The following is a 14,412-nucleotide window of genomic DNA, read 5'->3' on the forward strand; positions in this document are numbered from 1 at the left end:
TAAAGAAACTTAAGAATTTTCATATTGAATAAAATAAATTCTATAATTAGACTCACATCAGCTCAGTATAGATTTGCCCACCAAATTAATTTGTGACAAATAGCAACAGTGAAAAGTACCTGCCAGTATTTAGAGCTTTTGGGATTTCAAAATTAAGAATAAGGGATTATGAAACTATTTTTGATTTGAACACACATAGTCAAATCAGTCCAGTGTGTAAATTTAAGATGGGTAATTTAAGAAATAAAAAGGGTAGCTTATGTGCTGATATCATGGACACAAAAAGCTACTTGAAATAGAAATAACCTTTTATGAAAACTGTAAGACACAAAAGAATTGGTGACTCTGAAGCATGTACCTTCCAAAGCAAAAAAACTTCAAGAGTTGCGAGTGCACATCAGGCCTGCAAAAGCGCCACACTGACCTAAGATTTCCTAAAATCTACTCTGGTCATTATTTACTACCACTAACCAAAACCTTCCGGCAATGAGTCGGAAACTATTTTTTGAAGGCAAAAAAGAGTGCTTGGAAACTGAACACACAGTGTAGGCAAAGCCCACAGGAGACACATCCAGAAACTGACAATCACACAAACATAGGTTTATAAACACACAAAAATTACATGGTAAAAAGAATACAAGAACCATGCTCCCTCTCACTACTGCTTTTGTATAATCTGTACCCTAATATCACTGCCAAATCCCAGGATTAAGAACAGATCCTTAGCACCCCCAAATAATAATTTATAGTGAGACGATCTTGGATCTTCCTAGTTTTTAATGCACTTTGATGGTATAAGACTCTGGATCATTTTGATGTAAGACTTCATATCTCACCATCTCAGTTTTCCCTTAGAAAATAAAATTATGATATCTCTCTAAGCAAATGAGCATGTTTCATTACAGCCAGAAACATTCTTTAGAGAAAAAGGATCCTTTAAACTACCAAGTGGAGAAGGAAATGGCTACCCATGCCAGTATTCTTACCTGGAGAATCCCAGAGGAGCCTGGAGGGTTACAGTCCATGGGGTCACAAAGAATGGGACACGACTGAGCAACTAAATAACAACAAAAACTACCAACACACCTTGTCAAGGAGGGCTTAACATAGAATAAAGCCAAAGAGCAAAAATAATGTCTTAGGCAGACATTTCCCTACATTTAAGTGACCAATGTTAAATAATTGTACATAACAAGTCAGATTAGGAATATATTTTAAGGCTGATTAATCCTTGAAGAACGTGTATCTCTTGGAACATGTGTTGTAACAGATACATGAGAAACTAGAGACTAGAGAGGTTACCAGTCTCACTGAGCTAATTTGTAGCACAGCCAGAACAAGAGCTCCCAATGCTTACAAATAATATAAGTTTGGGGTGCATTTTTATCAACAAGGGAGCAATAGAGGGGACACAGAAACATGGGTTGAAGGTTAAAGATCAGTGACTAGTTTAAATTCAACAAACAATTATTGGGCTCACACTTTGTCCACAATGCAGTTAAAATCTAGCTACAGAATTAACATGAGCAACTAAATAAAAATTGACAGAAGGTGCTCAACAGGACTTTAGCAGAGAGACCCTGGGATTCAGATGAGGGAAAAGCAGCGAGTTTTCTGGTGGGATTGAAATGAGGAGATACAACAACTTACTAGGAGCATATCTGGCCACTACAAAGAATCCCTCAGTTGTACAGTGAGCCAAAAATATATTTAGAACTTTTACAACAATCGCTGGGTCATTAGAGGAGACTATGAACTCCCTGGTCCCTTAAATTTTAATGAAACTAAGCCTTATTAAAGGTGGCACTTTGAGCAAGTTTAGCTGTGAAACAATTAAAATGTTAATGGAGTTTCTACTGTAAATAGATTTATGAAAGGGAATGCTGACTGAGTCATTTCCTGGCCCTAACTTGTTACTGTCAGTTGAATTCAAGCAAGATGTGCTTTACAAGAGATGTAAGGCATACCTTTTAATAGCTGCTGCCTGTTGTGTTCCCTATTTCAAAATTCATTTCATATTGCATATAACATGCCTAAAGCCCAGTACAAATACTATTCTGTTATCACATAATTGGCCAATGTGTATCGCTGTGTCTTGAATTTCTACTTGTTTTATTTTACATGTGGTATTTTAGTACACTGAAAGGAAAGCCGTGTTCATTTTTGCTCATCCCAATACAGAGAGAGTTCAAAAGTTCAAAAGATAAGAAGTGGTTCTCAGCATGAATAAACCGTGAAAGGCATTAGAAAATAAATTTTTGATGTCAAGATACATTCCCAGTTTATTCACACTGAGAAGAGTTTTCTTATCTTTGGGACTTTGTAAGCTGGGATAGACAAAATTTATTTAAACTCCACAATAAATAAAAAAAGTAATACAATTTGACTGTTACTCTATTATCACACATTTGTCTATAAGTCAAACCCTTTATAATGTAACAAAAATTTGGAAGTACTGCAAATGAAGATTAGTGTTTTGAGCTCCAGAAAAAAAAAAATCAAAATTAGGTTGCCTTTCTTCTGATACTGATCAGAATCTACTATGCTAAACCAGAAAAACAGTTTTCTTAATAATTCAGAGAAATCAAACCTCAAATCTCCTGGGACTGCCTCTTCTCTCAAGAGTCAAAGTCACTAAAGCTCAGAATTACTGTCAATTCTTAATTAACCATATCAGAGAGAAGAACACTTACCACCATTGAAACCTGTCTACTGAAGAGTGACGAAAAACATGTTTCACATCATCAGTTGACAAGCCACATAATTTATACACCAGGAGCTGACTCTATAAACAGTTGGCTGGGAGAGCCTTTAATAATTCTAAACATGTTCTCATCATTATCACATGGTTTTCAAATAGATTTCTTAAAAAAAAAAAATCTAGAGATCTTTGCATACCTATAAAAATTCAAATGTCAGTTCAGATTGCTGGGACAGACAGTCAACTAACCCTGTGTGAGGGACCCAGAACTTAGCTGTGAAACAGATGACTTTAGTGCTGGGTCTTAAGAGATTGGCCTGGCAGAGACAAGGAGGCAGGAAGTTCACTGAGAGTAAAGTAGAGAGAGCACTGGGGGGCCCTGCAAGGGCAGGAGGGGCGGGGCCAACGATGACAAACTGAGTCCAACAGGAACTCAGACACCTCCAGCAGCTCTCCAGGAGTCTACACTTCTCGTCACCATGACCAAAAGTGATGGCTACCACAGTTTTCTCAGCTAAAGAAGAACTAAACAAGGTTCCTCCCTTGGGTTTGTTGGGGGTAACTCTAAGTCAATTACTTTTCAGGGAGAAGGCAGTGGCACCCCACTCCAGTACTCTTGCCTGGAAAATCCCATGGACAGAGGAGCCTGGTAGGCTGCAGTCCATGGGGTCACAAAGAGTTGGACATGACTGAGCGACTTCACTTTCACTTTTCACTTTCACGCATTGGAGAAGGAAATGGCAACCCACTCCAGTGTTCTTGCCTGGAAAATCTCAGGGACGGGGGAGCCTGGTGGGCTGCCGTCTATGGGGTCGCACAGAGTCGGACACGACTGAAGAGACTTAGCAGCAGCAGCAACACCCTCCACTTTCCATAGTCCTCTTTTATTTAAATTCCCTGACACCTCCCATCTATTTGCCATGAAGTGATGGGACCAGATGCCATGATCTTAGTTTTCTGAATGTTGAGCTTTAAGCCAACTTTTTACTCTCCTCTTTCACTTTCATCAAGAGGCTTTTTAGTTCCTCTTTACTTTCTGCCATAAGGGTGGTGTCATCTGCATATCTGAGGTTATTGATATTTCTCCCGGCAATCTTGATTCCAGCTTGTGCTTCCTCCAGCCCAGCATTTCTCATGATGTACTCTGCTTATAAGTTAAATAAGCAGGGTGACAATATACAGCCTTGACGTACTCCTTTTCCTATTTGGAACCAGTCTGTTGCTGCATGTCCAGTTCTAACTGTTGCTTCCAGACCTGCATATAGGTTTCTCAAGAGGCAGGTCAGGTGGTCTGGTATTCCCATCTCTTTCAGAATTTTCCACAGTTTATTGTGATCCACACAAAGGCTTTAGCATAGTCAATCAAGCAGAAATAGATGTTTTTCTGGAACTCCCTTGCTTTTTCCATGATCCAGCGGATGTTGGCAATTTGAACTCTGGTTCCTCTGCCTTTTCTAAAACCAGCTTGAACATCTGGAAGTGTACACAGTATCCATTTGGGCCACTCCTCATTGCCTCATGGAACTGGTGGGGGGGTGACTGATGCAAACACGGTTCACATATTGCTGAAGCCTGACTTGGAGAATTTTGAGCATTACTTTAATAGCGTGTGAGATGAGTGCAATTGTATGGTAGTTTGAGCATTCGTTGGCATTGCCTTTCTTTGGGATTGGAATGAACACTGACCTTTTCCTGTCCTGTGGCCACTGCTGAGTTTTCCAAATTTGCTGGCATATTGAGTGCAGCACTTTCACAGCATCATCTTTGAGGAAATGATTTATGGCTTTTCCAAAATGAGAAAAGACTTCCTTCTTCCTGAACATGCTCTCATCAACTAGAATCCCACCACCACTTTTATCATCCATCTAACCTTTACTCAGTGAATTAGCTTAAGAAAAATACACTCTTGAAAACCTAGAACTGAAGCCCTGGATTCTTTCTTCCCTCCAGCTATGAGCTGCTCGATGACAGAGAATCAACTTATCCTCTTTGTATCCCCAAAGCCTAGCAAAACACTGGACAAGGAATAAACATTTGTTAAATGGAAGTAACAAGAAATCAGCTACGTACTAAGCAGCTGGGTTAATGATTTACTTTCAGTTTCAGTGGAGAGAAGACAGATACTTGGGATTTGAACATAGCCTCTGAGTCCACTCATTAAACCTCTGTGTTCATCTAGTTCCAGAGTCTTCCCACCTATTGAAAAAGAAATGGAAACACAAGTGCTCAATTTAACAAGAGAACAAAACTAGATTTAAGCTTTAGCAAAGCTCATGCTGGTGAAATGGGGAAAGAAAATGTTAGAGGTTTTTGGGACTCATTTCTTAACATAACTTGTGAAGAAGTTTTCGGGTCTTTTATTCTAGAAGGATTTTTGTATAGAAACAGCCTTGGAAGATTTAGAAGGTGTGTCCTGCCAGGGTTGAGGTCAGAGTTGTTTCCTGAGCAGGATAAGAAAGATGATGTCTCCCTCTAAGGCAAAAAGTTTAGCAAGGTTGCTAACATCCCCCTCATAATAATGGAGATTTTTATAAGGCCTGGGTTCCTCATCTGTGATTTAAACCCACTGTGTACACAGTATCCATTTGGGCCACTCCTCATTGCCTCATGGAACTGGTAGGGGGGTGACTGATGCAAACATGAAGCTCGAATTACCTGCTATGGCTTGATTGATTAGTAAAGTCCTTTGTCTCTCATCCAGGAGTCTCATGTCTTCTGTCAGCAGCTATGAACTCTGGCAGACTAACTTGTTACCCTGCAGGCAGAGTAAAATCTGACACAAGAACACCTCATCAGAGTTCTTGATGAGGAGAAAAGAACTAAAGGAAATTTTTTAAATTGTCCTATAAAAGTTTTTGAAATTGAATAATACCAGAAAGATAAAATCTTGAATAGAGTGCAATAGTTAAAAGCACAGATTCTACAGTCAAACAGTCTGGGTTCATAGCCTAGCTTTCAAAATTGTTAACTACATAAATTCTCCTGAGCTCCATAGCCTTATATGCAATTTCTCAGAAAACCATAACTTCTCTAGATCTCAATTTCCTCATTATAAAATGTGGATACTAATATTCTGATAGTGTTGTTGTGAGGATGAAAGGAATTAAAATATGGAAAGTACTTATATTGTTCCTGGCATTTAATAAGTGCTATTTAAGAATAATATTCTGATACTTGAACTTTACTCCATGGAAAATCAAAGTTTTTACAAAAGGAAATGATGTTAATAGGTCTTTGATGAAATTGTACATATAATAAAAACCAACTTTGATGAAATTGAGTATATAATAAAAATAAAGAGGATCCAGAGAATATGAAGCAGAAGACCAACCAAGAGACAACCATAACAATCTAGGAGTAAAAATAGCATGGCTGGGCTTAAGTGTTGGCAATGGGAAAGAGAACTAATTCAAGAGATTTCATTGCTGGTGTTTCTAAAATTTGACACCTAAGAGAAATATAAATATTCATTTCTAGTTATCCAATCATCATACACAAAGGCTTGTTCATGATCAACTTACCTAAAGTTCATAATGTAACTACAAGATACACTAGCAGAAAAGTGACAGATACGAGTTCAAATACGAAGGGAAAAAAGATGAGTCAAGTACTTTGGAGGGAGAAAACGTTAGGGAGACAAATATAACTAGAGATGATCTAAGGACATTTTGAGTCTTGACCCCACAGTGATAATAAGTCTATTATTAGAAATGCAACTTTGTAGCTCTGAAGAGAATGGGGCTAAATGTGCAGATCTAGGTTCCACCAGAATAGAACACATGGTAGGAACCAGGGAAAGAAATAGATAAAGCAGGGGAAGTATATAGAGTGGAAAGGGGATTAAAGATACAAGGTGAGAGAAAGCAGCAGCTAGTGCAGGAGAACTACAGATGAAATTGAGTGTACAAAGGAACTGCACAAGTGAAGAAGTGAAGTGGGAAACAGGAGTAGCCAGTAGAAAAATCGGAGTAGGATGAGTTCTGGAAAGAAGGCAGCAACTTGGGAAGGAATTTTAGCAAAGGAGGCCAGATTGCAGTGGGTTAAATGATCAATGATAAAATCTTTGATATGCATCAAAGAACTGTTCTTGAGAAATTAAACGTGAAGGAGAGAAGAAGCAAGGTCAAAACAGATCCACATATAGACACAAACATATCAGAAACACGGAACAGAGGGAGATGTAGACAGGAAGACAGGAAGACATGAACGCATGAGGGAGGAGAGGCGAAAATAGCAGAAAGGAAACAGTTGGCAATAAAAGGAAGAAAAGAGATGACTAGTAAAGAACACTGTTCAAGGTAGGAAGTAGAACATGTAGGGAAGGAATTACCTTGACAAATCCGAAAAGTTATTCCTACAAGATACCCAAGAAAGAAGTAAAGAAACAGAAGAAAATATTGAGGACAGGAAGTTGAGGATTCCCTGCTGAGGACAGAGAGTCTGTCAAAATATTACATATTAAATAATGCAATGTCAATGTCATCAATAAAGGATGGGTTGAAGTTGGTTCCTAAAATTCTCTGGCAGAGGTGAGGTTCAGGTCCACTTGGGGCAATAGGAGAAAGAGTAAGCCACTGCTGAAAATAAGCAGGAGGGCCTGGGAGGATGGCAATTTGAAAGCCAAGTAAGCCTAGGAGGGAAAGGTCAAGGGGAGAGGGACCATATCAGGTAACATTGATCAGGAAGAAGGCTCTGGAGTTACAGTGGGTTCAAAGCCCATCCCACCACTTCTCAGCTATGAAACCACAGCAAGTTACTTAATCTCTCCCTCTGTCTCAGTGTCCTCATCTGAAAAATAGAGATGACAGCATTCCCAACCTCAGAGGATTATTCTTAAAACAATAAACACAAACTGCCAGAAATAATGCCTTGCCCATGGACGGTGTACATAGTCTTCTCTACCTCACTTTATGTTATGCTCACTTAGTATGACTGATCTCAACAAAAAAAGAAAAGTATTTTTTAATTAATTTACACTGAGTAAATGACAGACCACAGGCCGTGCTTAAATTATTTGTGAATTTAAAAGTGGACTGTTCTGTTCATCTCTAATTGGCTCAACTTCAGGCTTTATCAGAAGTGAAAAAAAAAAACAAAACTAGAGCAAATAAAACAAATACCAACATGGTGTGTGTTTCACAAGACACCTCTGTCAATTTCCCTTCACGATTCTGGATTATTATATTTTCTTCCCTTTTTCTACTTCTAAATGTATTGATTGTTAAAAAAGCTAAATCTCTGCCACGATGACCACAAGTTTCTATATCATCTACAGCAGGCTGAGGGGAAACAGTTCTACACATGTGTTGGGGGTGGCGTTTGGGTGGGTAAGCTGTATTGTATCAGGCACATTTCGGATTTCTACATCAACCTGTATTGGAGACCTACATTAGGGGGAATGAATGTGAGTTGTCCTGATCCTCTGCAGGAGGAACTGGCTATCCACTCCAGTATTTCCACCTGGAAAATTCCATGGACAGAGGAGCCTGGCAGGCTACAGTCCATGGGGTCACATGATGAAATAGTTTAGGAGACTACTGAGTCACAAAGTGGCCATACCTTTCTAAAATCCCCACTAAGTGTCAGAGAATGCCCAGTACCTCAAGTCCCTGGAGCTTCAGCTGCTGGATCTGCCTTTATAGACATTCTGCCTGAATGCTATCTATCTGCAACACACCCATGTTCACTACTTCCATCATGTTGTATACAAAACTTATGCAAGTGTTTACAAGACAGCATTACAAAGGATAAATTTTAATAGAGTGTATTACAGCCAGTCATTTTCCTTTGATGTCTCAAAGATCTGGAGTAGAGTTTATTTCCATCTATTTAATCCTTGAGAAAACATTTGCAGAGTACCATTAACATAAGTAAACGCTTCAATATCCCTTTATCAAAATGCCATCATCAGTTACAACTCTCCAATTCATAATGTACTTGCCAAGGCTAGCTTTCCCTATTCCACAATTCCCAGTTTAAGCCAAGCCCATTGTTTTAATACTTCAGTGTTTACAGCTATAGGAGAGCAGGAGAATTTCTTATGAAGAGTCTCGGTGAGGAAGAGAGAGATCAGATCTTCCTTGTGAGGAACAATCTTACCCACGGAGGATGAAGCATACCAGCCCACCTCCATACCAAGCCCAAATGCAAATAGAACCCTATAGCTTTTACAACAGGCAAAAAAGCCCCACAGGTTCCCACTAGGTAGAAAATACCAGCTGCATTCCCATTGAGAACCCTGGGCAGTGATTACAAAGACCTTCTTAGAAACACAGGCTGGGCTTGGGTGTTCTAAAAGGGATCATATTTGTTAAGAACTCCAGCACTGGAATTCAAACTACCTGTATCCAAATCTCATGAATTCTTGGAGTGTGAATTTAACCTTACTATGTCTCTTTCTTCATCGTAAATGGAGACGATAACAGTGCCTTTCTTGTAGGGCTACTTCCAGGATAAAATGAAATAATACATGTAGTTAGAAATTTGCCTGACATCTAACTAAGAATTCAAAAAAGACTCAGTATTCATTACCTGTGATTTCCAATGTTGAGTCACATAGTAAGTATACAGGCACTCTTTGTGGAATAATGATTTTATAAATCTGCCTAACCTTAGGAAACCAAAGGTTTGCTTAAAGTGATGACAAGGTCATCAGCAAGATCGATTATCATTAGAGTTGGAGGACCCATAAGTCATACATTTTTATCTTTTGTTTCATTGATAGAATTTCCTTTGAAAATGAGCTTACCCGTGGAAGAACATACCATAAATATCATTCTTTACTCTTAGGCTGACCATTATTAGCTGCACAGTCATTTCTTCTTTTCAGTTGTCATTCCAGCTCCAAAATCTGCTCAAGGACAAGATCAGCTACACAAAACTTTTCCCTGTGTTAATGACCTATAAGTGCCAGTCAGTAGGATGGTGCCTTCTCATTAGTGGCCCTCATCTCATTAGAAGCCTGCTCTCACTGATAATGGACCTCAGAGGTCAATAAAAATCTCAGGAAGAATTCTCTTTAATTTAATAGATGGACAGGTGTGTGGAAGCCAAGTGCTTTGTGTGGCTGTATTCCACATGCCTACAACAATTGCAAAGGCATCTGCAGAAAACTAGCACTAAATCCCAACATGGCTCCTGCTGAAGAAACCATTAACTCTAATACCAGGGAGGACTAAATACAAATTTGATTGGATTTTTCCCAACCAGATTTCAGAAAGTACTAAGACTCATCAGAGTGATCTCAATAACTCCCAGACAGAGCATCTCTATTAAACACCCAAGAATTTATATTGGTTTTAATTCCTGATCTCATCTCACCTGATAAATGAATGAGCTGCAGTAGCAGTGTCCTTTAAAAAAATGCAATGTCATCCTTCCAGCCTTTTCAACAAAAGTACCAATACTGAAACATGAGGTAAAATATCTAAGCAATATAAAAAGTGATGTAGTATCTCTGTTCTTTATCAGTGCCCCCCAAAAGGGATTATTCTACCTCATGTGCACTGGTAGCTACCTAATAAGTCAGCCAGGGTCCACTTTAATAACAGCACTTGTAAAAGTAAGAGAACAGCTAGCCAGCCAGCTAGCTAAAAAAGCAGTATCTAAAAAGTGGAGGCTTATCTACGCACAAGCTATCCAAAGTAAGATATGTTTTCTGAAATAAACTGGAGAGGAAACGCCTATTCAAATAAACAGCACCCATCTTATCAATGCAAGAGAAATCACCTACCCAGAAATTTCTTGCATTTCTGCCAACATGTATTTACAAACTATGTAGACAAGGAGTTGTTCTGCGACACCACTGCACACTGGTCATGACTCAAGATTTATAGTTAGTGACATTCGCAGTAACCAGGTAGCAAATCGAATCTCACAGGAGAAGGATGAAATATGGAAATGTAAAGTGAATCCAAAAATAGTATTTTTCTGACAAGAAAAATTCAAGAGCCAGAAAGGTACAGATGGCTTTGTGTACTCATCTAAACCATTTTTCCACTATAAAGCATTCACATTTCAGAAAATCAAAGATGAAGCGAAGAAGTAGCAAAGACACTAAGGTGTATTCATAACCGCTTAAGAGTAGAAAGGAAAAGCAGAGTTAGATTTGGCTTCTCTCTCAGACAGTTGATGATGATCCATCCCCCTGAGAAGACAGAATTCCGGGCAAACTTCTCCAGCTAGTCACGGCGATAGGGCAATTGGTTAAGATTCACACCTGCCCTGGGCTTCAGGCAACACTTGCCACCGTGACCAAGAATGAGCATCTCCAGCCTCCTTCACTTTTGTTCTGGAAATGAAACCATGCCCCACCCGCAGAGGATGCATTAAAACCATGTTGCTACTCTTTGGTTCTCTCCTAACCCCGCAAGCATCTAAGTGGCCGAGCACTCAGCCCTTAGCACACTCGCCTCCCCAGCTCCTCACTTTGGCGAAAGTCATTCGCCATCAAAGGGTTCGCCTCTCAACAAACCTGTGGAATAATCCACTCCTTCGGACTCGGAGATACTTCTTAAAAAAAAAAAGACTGGATATTACATAAACTCTGGTCTCTAGGAAGGACATGTCAAGTAACGCACTGTTCAACAGGATTTCGTTCAAAACCCATTCAAAAAGTGGAACTTGTCATTAGGCAATTACTCTTCCAAAAAGGAAATTCACACACACACACACACACACACACACACACACACACACACACACACCCCTAGGGAGAAATCCTGTCTGGCGCTGAGAAAGTAAGTCAGGTGGGAAGCACCCGGGTCCGGGTCTCTGCCCCGAGGACGCGCAGGGGACAGCGTTCCCGCCGCGCTCGGCCTGGGACAGCTCTCGGACCTCGCCCGGTGCCTGCCCGCCACTGCCGCCCTCCACCCTTACCCGGAGGAAACTGCTCCAGCCACAGGGACCGCAGCAGGTTAGTAGTGGGCGGAGGCACACGGGGCCGACTCTCCTCACACATCCCGGAGCGCGCGGGCTACACTTACATGCCTGGCCGGAGCTGAAGGGCGCTGCCTGGCGGCCAGCCGGCGGCCACCCAAGCGCAGAAGCACCAGAGCCACAGTCGCCAGGTCATCTCCGCGGGGTGGAGCAGCTCCAGCCGCCACCCCGGCTGCGCGCCGCGCGCCACTCCGGCTCCGCAAGTCGGAGCCCCGTGCAGAAGTTGAGCTCGCAGGGCAGAAGTTGGTGTGCGGGGCTCGCGGGGCCGGTGAGATGCGTCTCCCTGCGGAGGGCAAGGCAGCAGCTCGGCCCCACTAGGCATCACCGACGACGAGGAGCTCGCGGGCGGAACGCCTGGGTGGCGCTCGGGCCGCAGAGATGAGCGCCCTTGCTCCGACGGGAACAACTGGAAACCTGCTAGCCCCGCGGCCCCGCAGCCCCCGCAGCCTCGGTGCCATGGAAACGCGCTCGCTGCTCGCCGGGCCCGGCCCCTCCGGAGCGCTTAAAGAGACAGTCTCGCTGCCACCTTGGCTAGACTAGCTGCTGAGCGGCCCTGCGCCCCTCGCCCTCCTCACTCCCTCCTCTCCACCGAGTGCTGCCCGGAGGAGGCGCGGAGCGCGGCAGGACGCTGGGGGCGCAATTAAAACGAGATTTAGGGGGCTCTGCTTAATCATCTCGCCTTACCCCGCTCCTTACCTCTTCCTGCCTACACATCCAAGACACACACCGAAACCTCGCCAAAGACGCGAAGCGGTTCGAACCCCTCACAAACCAACCTGCTCAAAACCAAGCCAGATGTAATCTGCCACCAGCAGAGACTAAAGGAAAACTGACTTTTGATTCTCGCTCAGCTCCGAACGCGAGTCTCTGGAGTCTGTCAGAACACAGGCTAGGGACGGGAGGAGGTGGGGGGCGGTGCGGTATGTGTGTTTGAAGTGGGAACCGAACAGCAGTTGATTGAGTCAAATCTCCTTGCAGGACACCGTCGGCTCATCCAGAAATCCTCGTCACTCCAAATGGGATCATCACCCTTCCTTTTATTTGGTCCCCATCTATCTCACCCACTTCAGGCACCAGAGTTATAAGGAGAAGCCAACCCTTTTCCAAACCTACCCCCACCTTTCCTTCACACCAGCTTCTCTTCCCCCAGATTTGCTGAGGAGCAGTCCATTGCGAGCCCCCAGAGCCCTTCCAGAAGGGAACAGCGTCTGCTCGGAACCGGAGGCTCCGGCTGCGGTGCTGGCCCGCCTGCCTGGGACGCACAGCCAAGCGCCGCGCGGTCGCCAGCAGCTCCGGCCCGAAGCGACGCCTCTGCCCGGCGCCAGCTGCTGTCTGGAAGGCCACAAACCTCTGGAGTCTGTTTCTAGAAAATAAAAATCTATGGTGCATTGTGCCCTCCAACAAGGACAGCCCGGCTCCGAAGCCACAATCTGCAGTTCACCACTGCAGGAATCGGATCAATCTGCAGCGAAAGAACTTATTTCTCTGATTCCTAAACTTAACCAAAAGTGGCTCTCCAATGACTCATTCATAGTCAAGCATTTAAAGTGGTACCACCTGATTTCCTCGGCCCTACGAGTCTGAAAAAGATCTTCCCCAAATGGTGTTTGGGGCTTCCCTTTGCCCTTCATAGTTGAGTTAACCATCTGGCTCTTCAATTCAGTTTTCTGAGCCTTTGTTCTCCCTTCTTTCCTTTCTGCTTTTTCTGCAACTAAAGAAGCAATTGGGCATATACAGGAGAGACTGAGGAGCAAACTTCTGGGGTTTCCATGAAAAGAAAGAAAAAAATGAGGGTGGGATAGAACCATTCCACTCCTGAGTTATTTCACATTCTATGACTTTGTCCTCCTTGACTTGTGGCATTGGAATTCACACTACCTTGCAGTCTTTTCTATTTCTTTTAGACATATTCATATTTTTTACTTCTTTTATTGAAGTTTAACTTAAAGTGAAAAATCAAATATACAACTAGATGATTTCTCTATATTTGACAGATGCCTTTAACAAACAGAATTTTGGGACAATTTGCACAATAGAAATCTTTATTTGAACCCCTTTACTTTATAAAACAGGGATTTGTTCTTTCTTTTTTGTTCCTAAATACTGGTTATGTATGAATCAAACCTTTTCCAATCACAGAGCAGACTTAGGGAAAGTGCTGACATCTGTTGTACAAGTGCATTGTCACTTGGCTAACTCTTAATTAGTTCTGATAATGGCTGCCCCGCATGGGTCGCTGAAACACATTGATAATTTTAACATCTATTTTTAACTCTTAGTTTTAACTTCTCCTAAACTTCTTTGTCACCTTTGTAACCAAGTAACAAAGCTGAACGCCTAATTTCACCTCCTCTTCTTCCTGTCCCTCTTCTAGTGAGGTGCTAATGACCAGTGAAATGACCAAAGGCAAGCAGGGCAGGGTGAGGGCAGAAAGGAAGAAAAGGAAACGTAATTCACAGTAATCGTGACTCCTGAACTGTGTGTACTGACTACATAAGGTGAGACTGTTTTCTTCCCTTCCCAATGTAAGTAGAGGTGAAAAGATTAATTCTTTCCATTGATTCAATTTCTAGTTTGTCTTTAGATGAAACCCAAAGAATTCAGGTTATTTCAATACAGTTTGATCTTAATTGTTTTAATGAAAATCTATAGCACACCTAAAGATGACAGTATAGATTAACTGTGCCCTGAAATTTCTGTGATTTGCTAAGCCTTTCTTTGCTTCTGGACTAGTTTTTACACTTCAGGGCTCTATCTGCAACTAATCTCATTCC

General features: G+C 42.0%; 1 protein-coding gene across 1 annotated transcript in view; it reads right to left on the reverse strand.

Annotated features, from left to right (window-relative positions):
• The window catches only part of LOC129643919 (EGF-like and EMI domain-containing protein 1), a 614,705-nt gene extending 602,864 nt beyond the window's left edge, over positions 1-11,841 (reverse strand). The window contains exon 1 of the mRNA XM_055569141.1: positions 11,686-11,841. Coding sequence (XP_055425116.1) covers positions 11,686-11,774 — 89 coding nt within the window. The 5' untranslated portion in view covers positions 11,775-11,841. The remainder of the gene's footprint in view (positions 1-11,685) is intronic.
• Positions 11,842-14,412: the final 2,571 nt, after the last annotated feature.

Source organism: Bubalus kerabau, chromosome 2, assembly GCF_029407905.1.
Source record: "Bubalus kerabau isolate K-KA32 ecotype Philippines breed swamp buffalo chromosome 2, PCC_UOA_SB_1v2, whole genome shotgun sequence".
In the NCBI taxonomy this organism is placed as follows: Eukaryota; Metazoa; Chordata; class Mammalia; order Artiodactyla; family Bovidae; genus Bubalus; species Bubalus kerabau.